This window comes from Hyperolius riggenbachi, chromosome 2 (assembly GCF_040937935.1).
Source record: "Hyperolius riggenbachi isolate aHypRig1 chromosome 2, aHypRig1.pri, whole genome shotgun sequence".
In the NCBI taxonomy this organism is placed as follows: domain Eukaryota; kingdom Metazoa; phylum Chordata; class Amphibia; order Anura; family Hyperoliidae; genus Hyperolius; species Hyperolius riggenbachi.
Genome location: NC_090647.1, coordinates 111,739,374 through 111,755,000, shown reverse-complemented (window position 1 = coordinate 111,755,000; position 15,627 = coordinate 111,739,374). Strand labels below are relative to the sequence as shown.

The following is a 15,627-nucleotide window of genomic DNA, read 5'->3' as shown; positions in this document are numbered from 1 at the left end:
CCGATCATTTTTAATAGTTTTTTTTCGATCCTTTTTTTTGTCGATTTTCATAGAACTGAATGAAAATCGATTGAAAAAAACTCAAAAATCGATTGAAAAAACAAAAAGGAAAAACGATCGACAAATCGATCGAAATTCAGATCGGACATGTTGGAAATAATCGATCTGGTAGGTAAATCGGCCAGAAAATTGTATGGTGTGTACCTAGCATAAGTTTTTACCTAATTTGCATAGATGATAACTCTTGTTTAATTATCTTTCTTATCTTCATATAGGACTCCATACATCAGATGGAAATATGTCATTAAGAACTTTGCTCAGGTATGAAATATTTATTAACTACCACACTTCACGTTTGCATGTTAGGGAAGCACTTAAAAGTGGGATCACTCCAATGAATCAATATTTACATGATATCGATCATTTACCACCTTGCCATAATGCTCCACTTGATATTAGATTTGTATCTCAGCAGAGATCTCACTTAATACTGTGCCCCCATGGCAAGCTTTGTACTTCACACTGTACTATACTACAAAGCTATGGAGTCTGTACCCTGTGGTTCCCCCCCCCCCCACACACACACACACACACACACACGGGTCCATCTAAAAATGGCGCAGGGAGAAAAATGGCGCACCGTTCTGCCGATAAATGTATCATAAAACGCTATTTACCGAAAATACATTAAAACGGTAAATAGCGTTTTATGCTACATTTATTTCAGCACGGTACGCCAGGGGGCTGCGGGTCGCTAGTATAGGCAGCGGGGGTTGGGGGAGAGAGGCAGCGGACACTGAAGGGCATAGGCAGCGGACACTGAAGGGCATAGGCAGCGGACGAAGATGTGTGCAATATGCATACATTACCGTGTCCCGGGCCGCCGATCGCTCCTTCCCTCCGCTCCTTCACTTCCTAGTTTGTTTGCTGTAGTCCTGCAGCCGGCCAATCACCATGCGGAGAATGAAACCGCATGGTGATTGGCCGGCTGCAGGACTACAGTAAACGAATGGAGGAAGTGAAGGAGCGGAGGGAAGGAGCGATCGGCGGCCCGGGACAAGGTAATGTATGCATATTGCACACATCTTCGTCCGCTGCCTATGCCCTCAAGTGTCCGCTGCCTCTCTCTTCCCCCCGACCCCTCTGTCCTCAGAAATTTTGAAGCTTTATAACGCTATTTAGCGTTATAAGTGTAAGGCACACTGCCTGCGCCATTTTTTAACACTTATAACGCTAAATAGCGTTATATAATGCAAGTCTATGGGGCGCCCTTCTTATTCATCTGGCGCTGTGCGCCATTTTTAACTGTCCCGCACACACACACCATCTCCCCCATAATGTCCTTACCTGCTAAGGCCAGTTTCACATTTCTAACCGTTGCAAAGCGCAACACTACAATTGGCCTTCAGACACAGTAATTTTCCTTTTGGCTGAAAGCCAAGCAGGAAGTGAGACTCTCTAGCACTCACTTCCTGTGGGCAGAATTAGAATTGTGCAGAAGTGTATGGAAAAAATACGCTTCCACCCATGCGTGCTGCAACGTCAACACCATTAGGGCTGCTCAAATCCGGATCAGGTAGATACCTGGATAGTTGCTATCCGGATATCTCCCAGTAAACCTGTGCGGGGTGGGCTGTCTTCTTCGTCCGTCCCTCAGCGCCTCCCATGATGCGCTCCACGCGCGTCACGTGATTACAAACACTTCCTCCTTCAACCCGGAAGGAGGAAGTGTTTGCAATCACGTGACCGCCGCTTGGACCGCATATTCCACTTGTAGCCTCTTCTTCCACATGCAGTAATCCCTCTTCCATGTCCAGCCACCCCTTAGCCAGCTGCTGTCTGAGGCCCGGGCCTTGGTGGCCTTTCTAGAAAGCCGGCCCTGTCTAGGATAAAACAACGAGATAGAGTGCGATGTTTACGTGAACGATGGGAAAATCTGATACCGTTGTTTAAAAAGTGCTTCCATTCATTTGAATGGACAGTGCTAGAGTGAAAAACCGCAGCAATCGCTGTGTGTACTGGCCCTTAGGTGTGCATTTTGTATTGTTTATATAATTTACAAATAAAAAAATGGCATAGCATGTGTTATCTCTTTCTAATCATCTTCTTATGGCATTGATAGTTTGTAGGGTGCCTGTTTTTCGGATACTATGTCCTGGCCAACCTGTGTATTCCAGTATTCACCAATATGAGCAAGCAGCCTTTTAGTATAAAGGTTCTGGTGTTGTCCATCTTCCATGCTACATTACCAGGTGAGTTACAGCTCTGCTTAGTCCTACCTGTTTACTATGTGGTATCTTCCATTCCATTGTATTATTGCGGCAATCACAGTGGTCATCATAAGGCCTGAAGCTAGGGGGAGCAATTCCCTTACCTTTCCCTTCTCTGGTAGTTGCAATAGACTATTAAACTGTGTAGGCCCCGTTCACACTTGCGTTTTTTGGGAAAAACGGACCGGATCCGGACCGTACCGGACCCGTACGGTTCCTATCCGGATCCAGTTCGTTTGCATACGTTTTCAATCAGGTATGAATATGGCTGCGATCCGGATCCGTTTTTTTTTAAGAGATAACACACTATATAAATTCCTGGGGTCTGGGTGGTCAGCAGAAGCTGCACCTGTAGAATCAGGTCCTCCGCTGTGTAAGGCCTCACCTCCACATCCGACATACTGCCAAACAGCTCCAGCACAAAGTCACTGCTGCTCCACTCCAGAAATGCTGTGCCCATGTGTCCCCATCCAAAATGGCCGCTAGAAAACACATAGGAAGTGGGGTAGAACGTCCGGTTTTTATAGCCAGTGTGTTCTGTGCTTTCTGTTTCCCATTGGTTTCTATTGCCGGACGGTGCAGTCAGGCTCCGGTCCGGGTGCGTAGGCCGGATGATCCGGACCTTAAAAATAGCGCATGTTGGAAAAGTGTCCGGAGTCCAGATCCGGTCCGGCTCCGGTCCGTACGGAACGGACGCGTGTGTACGGTCGCATAGACTTTGCATTGCTATGCCGAACGTCCGTTCCGTTTGTACAGTATACGGTCCGGTTCCGGCCCGGAGAATCCGGACAGCGAACGCTAATGTGAACCGGGCCTTAGCCATCAGTAAAAGCAATACTTTTTGAATCAGGATGATTCCATTTATTGGCTAATTTATAGGAGTAAGTATAGGCTTTTGGGTACTCAACCTTCTTCAGACTCAAATCCTGTATGCTGACAAAATGTTAGAACAGACAGCTATGTGCAGCGCTGCCCATAATTATTCATACCCCTGGCAAATTTGTACTTTTAAATACTTTCGGACCGAGCGAGTGTGAATCTACGTCGGGCAGGGGGCGCTGCGGTCCTGACAGGACGTAAACTCTACGTCCCATTGACCGCGCGCCCCTGCCCGTCTCCGCCGCTCGGTCCGCTCTGCCCCCGCCGCTCGTTGCTGCCCTGCCGCCTCTATGACGGCAGGGCACTGTGAGCCGGGCAGGAGCCGTTTTCATTGGCTCCTGGCCCTGACATTCATGTAAGCCGCTCTCATTGGCTTACATGGAGTGACAGGGTCAGGAGCCAATGAAAGCGGCTCCTGACAAAAATTACATTAAAAAAAAAGAAAGCGGCTCCTGACCGGCGCACAGCGCTCTGCCGTCATAGCGACGGCAGAGAGAGCAGCCTGCGGCGGGGACAGAGCGGCGTGTTCGTCGGGAGCGGCGGATCATTGCGGCGATTCGTCGGGAAGCGGCGATTTACGGGACCAGCACCCTCTGGTCCTTAAGGGGGCAGAGGGTGCTGGTCCAGAAAGGGTTAATCAACCAGCAAGTAAATTTTTTGACGGAAATGACATACGTGTCTCCCAAAAGATAACACATTGTACAAGAGGCATTATTGTGGGAAAAAAAACATTTCTCAGCTTTTATTTACATTTGAGCAAAAAGTGTCCAGTCCAAAATAATTCATACCCTTCACAAACTGTCACAGTGTGTGGGAAAATCCAAAGTTGTATACCATTCCAAATATTCCAAGCTGTGAACTTCCAAAGCATCTTAATTACCCTGATTAATAGGGAACAGCTGTTTTAATCAACTCAACAGGTGAAAAATAAGTAGCTCTCTGCAGTTGGTTTGTGGACAGTCATGGCTAAGACAAAGGAGCTCAGTGAGGACCTGCAGCTGCAGATTGTGGCTACTCACACGTCATTAACCACTTCACCACTGAGGGGTTTTACCCCCTGACCACCAGAGCAATTTTCACCTTTCAGCGCTCCTTCCATTCATTCGTCTATAACTTTATTATTACTTATCCCAATGAAATGAACTATATCTTGTTTTTTTCGCCACCAATTAGGCTTTCTTTAGGTGGGACATTATGCCAAGAATTATTTTATTCTAAATGTGTTTTAATGGGGAAATAGGAAAAAATGTGGGAAAAAATTATTATTTTTCAGTTTTCGGCCATTATAGTTTTTAAATAAAGCATGCTACTGTAATTAAAACCCATGAAATGTATTAACCCATTTGTCCCGGTTATAAAACCATTTAAATTATGTCCCTATCACAATGTTTGGCGACAATATTTTATTTGGAAATAAAGGTGCATTTTTTTCAGTTTTGCATCCATCCCTAATTACAAGCCCGCAGTTTATAAAGTAACAGTGTTATACCCTTTTGACATAAATATTTAAAAAGTTCAGTCCCTAAGGTAACTATTTATGTTGTTTTTTTTATTGTATTTTTTTTTTTTTAATTACAAAAAAAAAATAAAAATTGGGGAGTGTGGGAGGTAATGAGTTAATTTATTGTGTAAATGTAATGTTTGTATATGTAAAATGCTTTTAGGGTGTAGTTTACTATTTGGCCACAAGATGGCCACAGAGTGTTTGTTTACATGCGACCTGTAAGCGTCCGGAAGGACGCTTACAGGACGCAGTAGGAGGCTGGGAGACTCACAATGATCTCGCTGTTTCTGAAAGAAGCAGCAGATCATTGCGGGGGCTAGATCAACGAACGGGAATGGAGCGGGCGGCGGCGTGCACGAGCGGCGGGTGCGCGCGCACTAGCGGCGGGAGCGCGGACAGCGGCGGTAGCGCGGAAGGTACGGATTTCTCCGTCCCTGGTTTTTTAGGGGGGAAAAAAGGGACGGAGAAATTCGTACCGCCGGGGGTAAAGTGGTTAAAGGGCTACAAGGCCATTTCTAAATGTTTTCAAGTTCCAGTGGCTACAGAGCAAAGTATTATTAAAAAAAAAAATAACTAAAAGTGACACCTGTGCTGGCCAGGAGGATAGTGGGAGAGGTGAAAAAGAAACCAAGGATCACCACCAGGTGCGTAACTAGACATCACTGGGCACCCCTGCGAAACTTTGGATGCCCCCCCAGCCCGCAAAACTTTGGATGGGGCCCCCCCACCCCCCTCGCTTTCTGCACAGGAAAACTGAGGACCAATGTGTTTTCCCCATGCAGATAAAAACACTTATGGCCCATACTCACGGGCTACAATTGTCGCCGCAACTCGCGGCGCGCGTGTGCTGCGGCGACAGGTCGCCCGTGAGTATGGGCCGTCGCACGAGCGCGCACCCCGAACTGTCGCCCACCGCTGATGTCGCCAGGCGATTGAAACTTTCAATCGCCTGGCGACAGTCGCCGCCGCACCTCCGCCGCAACTGTCGCTAGCTAGCGACAGCAACCTCCATTGAGAATGCGGAGCTTCCGGCGGGGGGAGGAGGAACGTCGGCGACAGCTTCTGTCGCGCCGCTGGTCCCTCTTCCGCGTGTGTACGCGGAGGGACCTGGCGAGGAGATGTCGCCGGCCTGTCGCCCACACGCTCACGTGTGCTGGCGACAGGCAACTTTTGCTGCCCGTGAGTATGGGCCATTAGGCTTAAAGGAAATATCAGGCAATCTATGCTACCCCCAGATCTACTTACCTGGGGCTTCTTCCAGCCCAAGTCACTCGTTGCAGCTCTGCTCCCAGTACATACATACACATACACCTCAGCATAACCTTATTCTTATCCATCCTACCCCTAGGCATTCACTCCCTGTTTCCTGTGGCCTCTGGAGTGCCAGGTCTACCCGCAATAAGCTGCTCTCTGGAACTCGCTTCCTCCAGCCACCAGACTCGCCCCCACCTTTAATACCTTCACACAAGCTCTCAAGACTCACCCTTTCATGCTCGCATACCCCCCTACACCAGCACCATAATATGTTCTGTTAGACACCCTCTCAACAGATACACCTATTGTCCCCACCCCCACCCTTTAGATTGTAAGCCTCTGGCAGGGCCCTCTCCCTTAAGCTGGCCATACACTGGCCCGATTTGCGCCCGTTTGGACAGCAGATTCGATCACTGGGATCGAATCTGCTGCCAATCGTTCACGCTACACGCCGAATTTCGATCCATTTCGTCCGATCCCGTCGATCGCGCCGTGCGGAAAATAACCGTCGATCGCCCGTGGGTAAAGAGCGCATCGCTAGCGGCGTTCGAGTACCCGACGACCGACGCAATAGAGCCCGCATACATTACCTGCTCCGCCGGCGCGACTCCAGTCTCCCGGTCACCGCTGCTCTGTCTGCGCTCTGGTCTCCAGGTCCGGCATGCCTCACTTCTTCTAGCCCGGCAGGAAGTTTAAACAGTAGAGCGCCCTCTACTGTTTAAACTTCCTGCCGGGCTAGAAGAAGTGAGGCATGCCGGACTGGAGACCAGAGCGCAGACAGAGCAGCGGTGACCGGGAGACTGGAGTCGCGCCGGCGGAGCAGGTAATGTATGCGGGCGGGCGGGGGCAGCAGCAGCAGCACCACCACAACAGATTGTGAACGGTTTCGGGCTGAAATCGGTTCACAATCTGTTTGCAGTAAAGGCAGCCATACGATCCCTCTCTGATCAGATTCGATCAGAGAGGGATCTATCTGTTGGTCGAATCTGATGGCAAATCGACCAGTGTATGGCCACCTTTAGTGTTTCCAGCTTGATTATGCAATCTTACTGACAATCACCCCTTTTGTGGACTAGAACAATCTCTATTTTGACCTATGACACTGTATTATCAAATAATTTGCATGATCTTTTTTTGTTGTGAGTTTCCTGTATGTCCTACCTTGTATGTTAACCCTTTTATCTATTGTGAAGCGATGCGTAATATGTTGGCGCTTTATAAATACAATAAATAATAATAATAATACACACACAGCCGTATTATTTTACTACATGAGAGCACATACTATATGGAGGAACAACAATGACATGCTGAACATAACACATAGGGCTTGATTCACAAAGCGGTGCAAAGTGTTTGCACGCCAGTGAAAAGCCCCTTATCACGCCTAAACTCACTTAGGCGTGATAAGAAGAAACTCGCGCGAAGTTACCGCGCGTACGCGTAAGTGCGCGCGCAGCACCCGACGCTTCGCGCGAAGCTCCCATTAAACCCTATGGGACTTTGCGCGCGCGCTCACGCGGTAACTTCGCGCGAAGAGCAGGAAAAAGCGGTGATAACTCAGTGGTGAAAAGGTCATCACGCCTAAAGTCTTTTAGGCGTGATAACTGGGTTATCACCGCTTTGTGAATCAAGCCCCTAGTATTCACTGAAACTTTGGCAAAACATTCAGAATGTCACTGATTGATACTCTTATTACGGGATCTTGGACTCAGTATGAGAGAACAAGCTCTCAATGAAGCAGCAACAGTTAGACATCAATCTCCACTCTGCTGTGTTGTAAAAGTAATTAAAGGCCATTAGGTCATTAGCCTGTGTGATAAGAATCTAGGAATCCTTTCAGCGTGGAAAAGGGGAAAGTCTACAACTTTTTTTCAAAATGTGACTCCGTTCTTTGTTAAGTTGTACATGCAGTCATCAGATCTTTGCAGCAGTGAGAGACAGATGTGTTTTACGAACCCTAGGGAGCAGGGACAGTGTACAAATTCCAGAGTGTGTATGAGTCCTTATCTGTGTGGTGGACACATGCAGTCAATATAACAATGATGCGAGAGCAGAATATGTTTTATTCTCTCGGTGCCCTTAGCTGTCAGTCTCTCAAACTTTTCCCCCCATGGGCCCCCTGTGGCTTCTGGGCCCCCCTGCGGAGGCATCCCTTGCAGGGTCTATTGTTATGCCCCTGATCATCACCAAGGCCATCCTGGTGAATCTGGGCTCTGTTGGTGGCAATGTCTCAAAGGCAGACAATCCAACGGACACTGCACACTGCTGGGATGCAAAACAAGGAGGGATGCAGACCAAGGAGGACGCCACTTCTCCAGATAAGGCACACAAAAGCTCGCTTGGTCTTTCTAAATGCTCATCTGGACAAAGAAGACTTCTGGTCTTCTATGTTATGGTCAGACGAAACAAAAATTGAATTGTTTGGTCGCAATGATGTTTCCTTCATTTGGTGTAAAAAAGGAGAAGCCTACAACCCAAAGTACACCATCACCACTGTCAAACAGAATGGTAGGAACCTAATGCTTTGGGGGGCGTTTGTCAGCCAATGGACCGAGGAACTTAATCACAGTAAACAGCACCATGAAAAAAGAGCAATACATGAGGATTCTCAACGACAACATCAGGCAATCTGCAGAGAAACTTGGCCTTGGGCACCAGTGGACATTTCAGCATGACAATGATGACTCAAAACACACAGCAAACGTGGTGAACAAATGGTTATCAGACAATAACATTAACGTTTTAGAGTGGCCCAGCCAGAGTCCTGACTTGAATCCAATTGAGAATCTGTGAAAGGAGCCAAAGATCAGGGTGATGGCAAGAAGACCCTCCAACCTGAAATATTTGGAGCTCATTGCTAAAGATAAATGGGCAAAAATACCTGTGGAGACATGAAAAAAGCTGGTCTGCAATTATAGGAAGCGTTTGATTGCTGTAATAGCCAATAAAGGCTTTTCTATTGATTATTGAGATGGGTATGAATAATTTTGGAATTCACAGTTTTTGCTCAAATGTAAATAAAAGCTGAAAAATGTTTTTTTCCCCCCACAATTATGCCTCTTGTACATTGTCTTATATTTTGGGAGACATTTATGTCATTTCCCGTCAAAAAAATTACTTAATTATAATGAATAATTATGGGCAGCACTGTACATGCAACATCAAAAGGGGATACTTACAGTAGATGTTTCCCCTATGTATCCCCTTTTGATGTGACTCAGGATTTGAATGTGAAGAAGGCTGAGTAACCAAAAGTTTACTCTTACTCAGGGACGGTTGTAGACTTTTTGCCGCCTGAGGCTAACTTGTTAGGCTGCACCCCCCCCCACCCCCCAGTATAGTTAGTATAATTGCCCCCAGTATAGTTAGCCTGTAGGTGGTAGCAGTCAGGACGGGGGAGCAGCGGGCACATCGGCGGGGAGGGGGGTCAGACCCCCCTCCCTCACCTGGGGCTCCCCCATCCGCTCTCCCCTCCATCTATTAGTGCAGCATTTAATTGTGTCACGGAGAGCGGAGGACAGTGAGTGGCATTGCAGGAAGTGACATGGCGATGGAACGCAAGGAGGTGAGTGATTGCGTCCCCATTCTCCGTGACACAATTAAATGCTGCACTAATAGATGGAGGGGAGAGCGGATGGGGGAGCCACAGGTGGGGGGATCTGACCCCCCCCCCTCCCAACCTCTGTGCCCGCTGCTCTCCAGTCCTGGCCGTTACTCCCTCCAGCTCAGTGGACCCCCTCACCCACGGCCAGGTGGGTGCCGCTCCCCCTTCCGCCGACTGAGGAACCTGCCTCACTCCGCCTCCTGGGCTGCCCGGGGCTGCTCTTACTTCTTTAAATTGTACCTAAACTGAAGGAGGGGAAAACATTTTCACTTACTTGGGGCTTTTACCAGCCCCCTGCAGTCGCCCTGTGCCCGCGTCACTGATCCTCTGGTCTCCCGCCATGGGTCAGTATTGTTTACCCCCGACTGGTCAGTCGTGGCCACTGTTGCCTGCAGCCCCTGCACAGGCGCAGTAGGAGATCCCCCCCCCCCCCCCCCTTCGATTTAAGTTCACTTTAAGTTATCCACTTTGTTAGCCAATAAATGGTATCATCCTGATTCAAAACTACTTGCTTTCTTTCTCTGGCATATTCCCATCTCTGCACTACAGGAGAGCTGCCGCTAAACAGCAATAGATAGTGTCTTATCAGACCGTGGTGTTCTTGTAGCCTTACACTGCCCCCCCTCCTTCCTGCTGCTGTATCATTAGGGTTTTTTTTCTCAAAGATATCTCTAAATTTGATGTATAAATAGAAAAGTCTGGCACGAGATGCAGGCGAGGGAGTATGGAACTTCTGATTGTGTGTAGGCACGATACGTAGAAGTTGGGTAATTTACAGAACAAACATGCTTCAATACACCAAGCCCTGCTCGGCAAGTGTCACTTACCAGCCTTCTAGCAGGTCAGCGGTGAGGCAGGGAGCTGGGTGTACGAGTCGGGGTTTCTGTCCAGTGCATCCCGTCATCCCATTAGATGTGCTGCAGCCACCAAGGAGAGCTTTTCTGTATAACAGTATGCATATTATCACATCTAAAGGGATGTAGAAAAGCCTCATAAAATGTCACCTTCCCCTGCTCTGCCACAGTGAAGACCTGCCTTCCACCATGTCAGTCCAAATCAGGGTGAGAAGCAGGGCTGTGTGGCTTTTCCTATTGGCTGCCTAGCTCTCCTTATTGGCTGTCTGCTACATCTGTCAATATGTAACCGCATGGAGGGAGCACAGAGAGTTATCGGCTGGTCAGAGCTGGAGAGAAATGCCGAAAGCTTTTGCTTGATTTACCGAATGCGTTAATCTTTGTGAATTGCAAATTCTTGACATTTCTTGAGGCATTCACCGCACAAGTTGGTAATTTACCTCACTAGTCGTTAATTCTACTTTTCAATGCGGTAATAGGTTACATTAGTGAATTGGCATTTGGCAAGGTGATTGGTAAAATCGTCTGTTTTCAGCATTACCGAATGCGGTAATGCTTAGTGAATTGAGGCCATTGTATTTGGGACTCTGACAAAGCTGTAATCCTGTAAAACAGGTGTCAGGCAATTTCACAACACTCCCACTGCTATCCACTGTATCCAGCAGAAAATAAAAGTGCATGTTGACAGTACATTGCTTAGTTTACTCACTACCAGATTTCGAAATGTGGTCATTGCTATCAACAGGATATTTTACCAACTAAATGTTTGTAAATGCTAGATCATCCCTATAGCAGGAAACCTCTAACAATGGTCACTGGGTAATTTTGAGACTATAACAAGAATGGAATTTATAAGAATCTAATCTCATTGAAAAAATGCAAAATTCGAAGGCCCGGTTCACATCGGTGTTTCAGCCAAAAAGGATCCGGTGAGCGGATCCAGTCTCCGCTTCACCGGATCCGGATGGCTCTGTCCGCGGCCCGGTTCACATAGTGAAAACTGATCTGATCAATGATTGATCGGATCCGTTTTCACTCAGCAAATACATACCTAATCTTCAGTAGCAGCCGGCGGTAGAGGCTTCCTCTTCTTCCGCTGTGACTACACAGTGCGTCATGTGACTAGTCACATGATGCGCCATGCAGTCACATGATGCGGAAGAAGAAGAAGAAGCCTCTACTGCCGGCTGCTACAGAAAGAAGATTAGGTATGTATAAACCCTCGCTTGCTTACCCGCCCGCCCGGCTTCTGCACCCTCCCGTCACTCAGATTTGCGCCCCCATCCCCTAGAACGGTCCGTTTCTTCACTAGTGTGAAGAAACGTTTCGTTTTACATTGCCCCAAATGCTGCAGCATATTTCATCCTGACCCGTTCCGCTGGGTAGAACGGTCCGGAACATTAGGGCCTGTGGCATTTTTAGATCCGGGGACCGGAACGTATGGAACGTATCCGTACCAATGGATGCATGTGAAAGGATCCATAGGTTAACATTGGATTCTTTCACATCTGTTCCGTTTGTACAGTATACGTTCCGGTTACGTTCCGGAAAAAAACCGTAATGTGAACCGGGCCTAAAATGTAATTCGAAAAAAGACAATAATTATTGACAAAATTCTGAGGCATAACTATAATATACAGGTGCTAAGGAGAACCCATCTGCACCCAAATCTAACTCAATGAGTCATGGCCACAAAAGATGTAATAATTGCTCACATTTATTGACATAAAATTAAAACCTCTTTAAAAGAGTTCTACAGTCTGGAGATCGGAATGACTGGGCAGCTGGAGGAGAAGAGCACCGAATATAAGACAGTTCCACCATATAGCAAACAACACTGCAATAGGGTATATCAGACCAGGAGCATGGGCTTGAGGCATTTATATAGTATGGACAAAGTTCCCAGAGTAAGCCAGGCATTATAATAGATGTTGATGGCACATTAGAAAAGTTCCAAATGATGATCCTATAACAAATGGAGGCAGTAAGGTGTCAGCGAAAAGCTGACCTAACAGTTCCAAGCAGATTTCCTTTTGCAGGGATGCAAAGTAATGTAGTGTCAGCGAAAGGCTGACCTAGAGTCTCTTGATCAAAGCAGAGTACTGCATACATACATAGTACATCTCCATAAGGACATTTTGATGACACAAGGTAAAGTGATCATGTATGCATGTAGTTTAGAAGCAGCAACAGAATAGCTGTGAACCAGGCACTTCGCAGATTCCAGAAGGATTGCGGTTTATACATATGACAGTGTAAGGCTGTCTGTGAAAAAGTTCATCTGGAAAAGCACTGAACTGGTTCACTCTGAGCCATGGTTATATTTTGATCCTATACATATAATCTTAGAGTGGATTGGTGTTGAGTCGCGTATCTACGTTCTATACAGGGGCTAAGGCAAAAGTTTATGGGGCCCAGGGTCCCACTCTATGCTTGATTCACCTACTCCCATAGAGCATTATGTCCTCAATGACTTTCTCCACCTTCTATAGTTCTGCCCACCAGTCCTGCTGTCCCCATTACAGCTATATAGCTTGCCTCTCGAAGCCCACATCATACAGCAGGCATACAGTACATCATCAATTTCCAGTGTCATCTGCGGGACTCCACACTATTCGGTGCTGGATACTAATGTTTTGGCTTCTGTTTACTTTTCAGTAAGGAGCCAAAGTTGCATTTGACTGGTGTTTGCCAAGCTCATTTTCATAGACAAAAGCATAGGTCTTTAACCCTCGCAATGGAAAAAATGGTCATACAGTACACCTGAAGTGAGCGATATGGAGGCGTCCATATTTATTTCCTTATAAACAGTATCAGTAACCTAGCATTGGGCTGATTTCTTTGGCTGCAGTAGTATATGAATCACACACCTGAAACAAGCATGTAGCTAATCCTGTCAATCTTCAGCCAGAGCATTTGATCTGCATATGCTTGTTCTGGGTTATTGGCTAAAATCACTAGAGGCAGAGGATAAGCAGGACAGCCAGGCAATTTTTTAAAAGGAAATATGTCAGCCTTCATATTCTCTCAGCTCAGGTGTGCTTTAAGACAAGTTTGTTGCAGGACTGTTACTACTGTATATGTACTCATGTTTATCTCATCATGTCTGCTGTTAGTTCATGTACACTTTAATGCAGGACATTACTGTTCTTTTTATAACACCACTATTACTTTATGCATGCGCTATAATGTGGTTATTGTTGTGTTTTTCAGGTACCTTTGTGCTTCTGCTGTCTTTTTTTGCATTCTTGCACTGTTGGCTGAATGCTTTTGCTGAGATGCTCCGCTTTGCAGATCGTATGTTTTACAAGGTGACACCCCCTTTCCCTCATTCTCAGTATTCAGTTATAATGGCTATTATAACTACTATTGCATACTGATCATGATTTACAGAAACTGAAGAAAGAAAATGTGTCCCCCTTACCATACCCATAGACATAAAATAAGCAAGCTCATAAAAAAAAAATGTTTCACAACAATGATCAAAATTCTATGAACCAGAACCATATTTACAGGAGCCAACCCTGGGCACCCTCAACCTGCCATGTAGCCTTCTGGCTACCTAATAATGAGGGGTAACTTTGGCCTCACTATATTGGGGGGAGGGGGGTAGGGATTGGATGGACTCAGACTGCCTAATACGTTGAAAGACATCCATGGCTATAAATGGCAATTTCCGGTGGTGTTGATCCAGGGATTTTATCTGATTGCCATCTGGGGTTGGCAAGGATTTTTTTTTACCCTTTCGGGGCTAACTGGACCATGCCTTGTAAGGTGTTTTCGACTTCCTCTGGATCAACAAGGATATGTGAAGGTGCAGGCTGGTGTTGTACTTTATTTTCTGGTTGAACTCAATGGACATATGTCTTTTTTCAACCCAAATAACTATGTAAATATGTAATACAGGGGAGCACCTCTGCCTACCTACTGATTAGACACCTCTGGCTGGAAAAAATGATCTTCTTATTAATTGAAAATGTTTTCTGAGAAAGTAGAAAATATACATATCGTTCAGGTCCGCTTTAGCAGCTCTAGAATAACAGGAAGATGACTGTTGTAGCACTACATCTGTGCCTGACATTACACTTGTATTGGCACTAGGAGACTGGATAGTTTTCTTTTTACCATGAATCCTGCCTGTTGTTGATGTTGATTTTATTTTTCACAGGACTGGTGGAATTCCACTTCATTTTCAAACTATTACCGGACGTGGAATGTGGTTGTCCATGACTGGCTGTATCATTACGTGTACCAGGACTTGTTGTGGGTGAGAGTCTATTGATCCCACAAAGAAAATCTAATGAAACACTTCTGATTGTGGAAATTAGTGACTCTCTCTTTATTTGCTTTCAGCTGCTGAAGGGGAAGTTTCGGTCAGGAGGGATGCTGGCCGTGTTTCTCATTTCGGCTTCTGTACATGAATACGTCTTCACGGTGTCACTTGGATTTTTCTATCCAGTCATGTTTTGCCTTTTTATTTTTTTTGGAGGTACAAAATTACTTCATATACAGCATCAAACCTAACATCAGTGCAGGGGCATAGCTAAACACCATGCCCCCCCCCCCCCCCCCCAGCAAAAATATTGTGGGGTTCCCTTTCCTCCGATTGGACCTCCCCCAACCCCCAAGTGCAACTGGTGAAAAAAGCGATACCATAGCTAGACTCTTCTCTGCTGAGGCGTCCAGTTGGGGTCATCTCCACCAATAATTTAGCTTTAGTACATGTGTCCCCATAATCCATGATGTCGCTTCCAGTATCCTGAATCTTCAAGTGACAATCAGAAGCCAACGTCTATAATTCCCCACTCATGTAAGCCACTCTTTCAGCACCATCATCCTTCCTCTATAGCAGGGGTCCCCAAATGTTTTGGGTCGAGGGCCGGGTCAACATACTTTAGACTGCTGGGGGGCCGGAGTATACATAAAATGATGTATAAGTCTTGGCGGGCCAGACAGTGAAGCATACCCAGGTGACAAGCTGCAGACCAATTGGACAGCAGTGTCACCTGATGTGGAATGTGATTTCTGGCTTCCATGTGGATGGGTGGTGCCAGCACTGCTATTTTATATGCGTACCAACAATATTTAAAGATGTAGCTGACCGCATCTATAAGTAATACATTTTGTGTGTGGAGGGCCAGTAAAAAAGCCTCAGGGGGCCACATTCGGCCCGCGGGCCTTAGTTTGAGGACCACTGCTCTATAGAGACAGAACGTGTTGGTCAGCTGTTGCCAAGTGACACATCTGTACAATATTGGA

The 15,627-nt window shown here is 46.5% G+C and overlaps 1 protein-coding gene across 1 annotated transcript in view; it reads left to right on the top strand.

Moving 5' to 3' along the window:
* The window catches only part of LOC137544032 (sterol O-acyltransferase 2-like), an 85,561-nt gene that overhangs the window by 53,060 nt on the left and 16,874 nt on the right, over positions 1 to 15,627 (top strand). Inside the window, exons 10-14 of the mRNA XM_068265100.1 lie at positions 276 to 321; positions 2,123 to 2,252; positions 13,582 to 13,679; positions 14,537 to 14,635; positions 14,722 to 14,857. Of these exons, the coding sequence (XP_068121201.1) occupies positions 276 to 321; positions 2,123 to 2,252; positions 13,582 to 13,679; positions 14,537 to 14,635; positions 14,722 to 14,857 (509 nt within the window). The remainder of the gene's footprint in view (positions 1 to 275; positions 322 to 2,122; positions 2,253 to 13,581; positions 13,680 to 14,536; positions 14,636 to 14,721; positions 14,858 to 15,627) is intronic.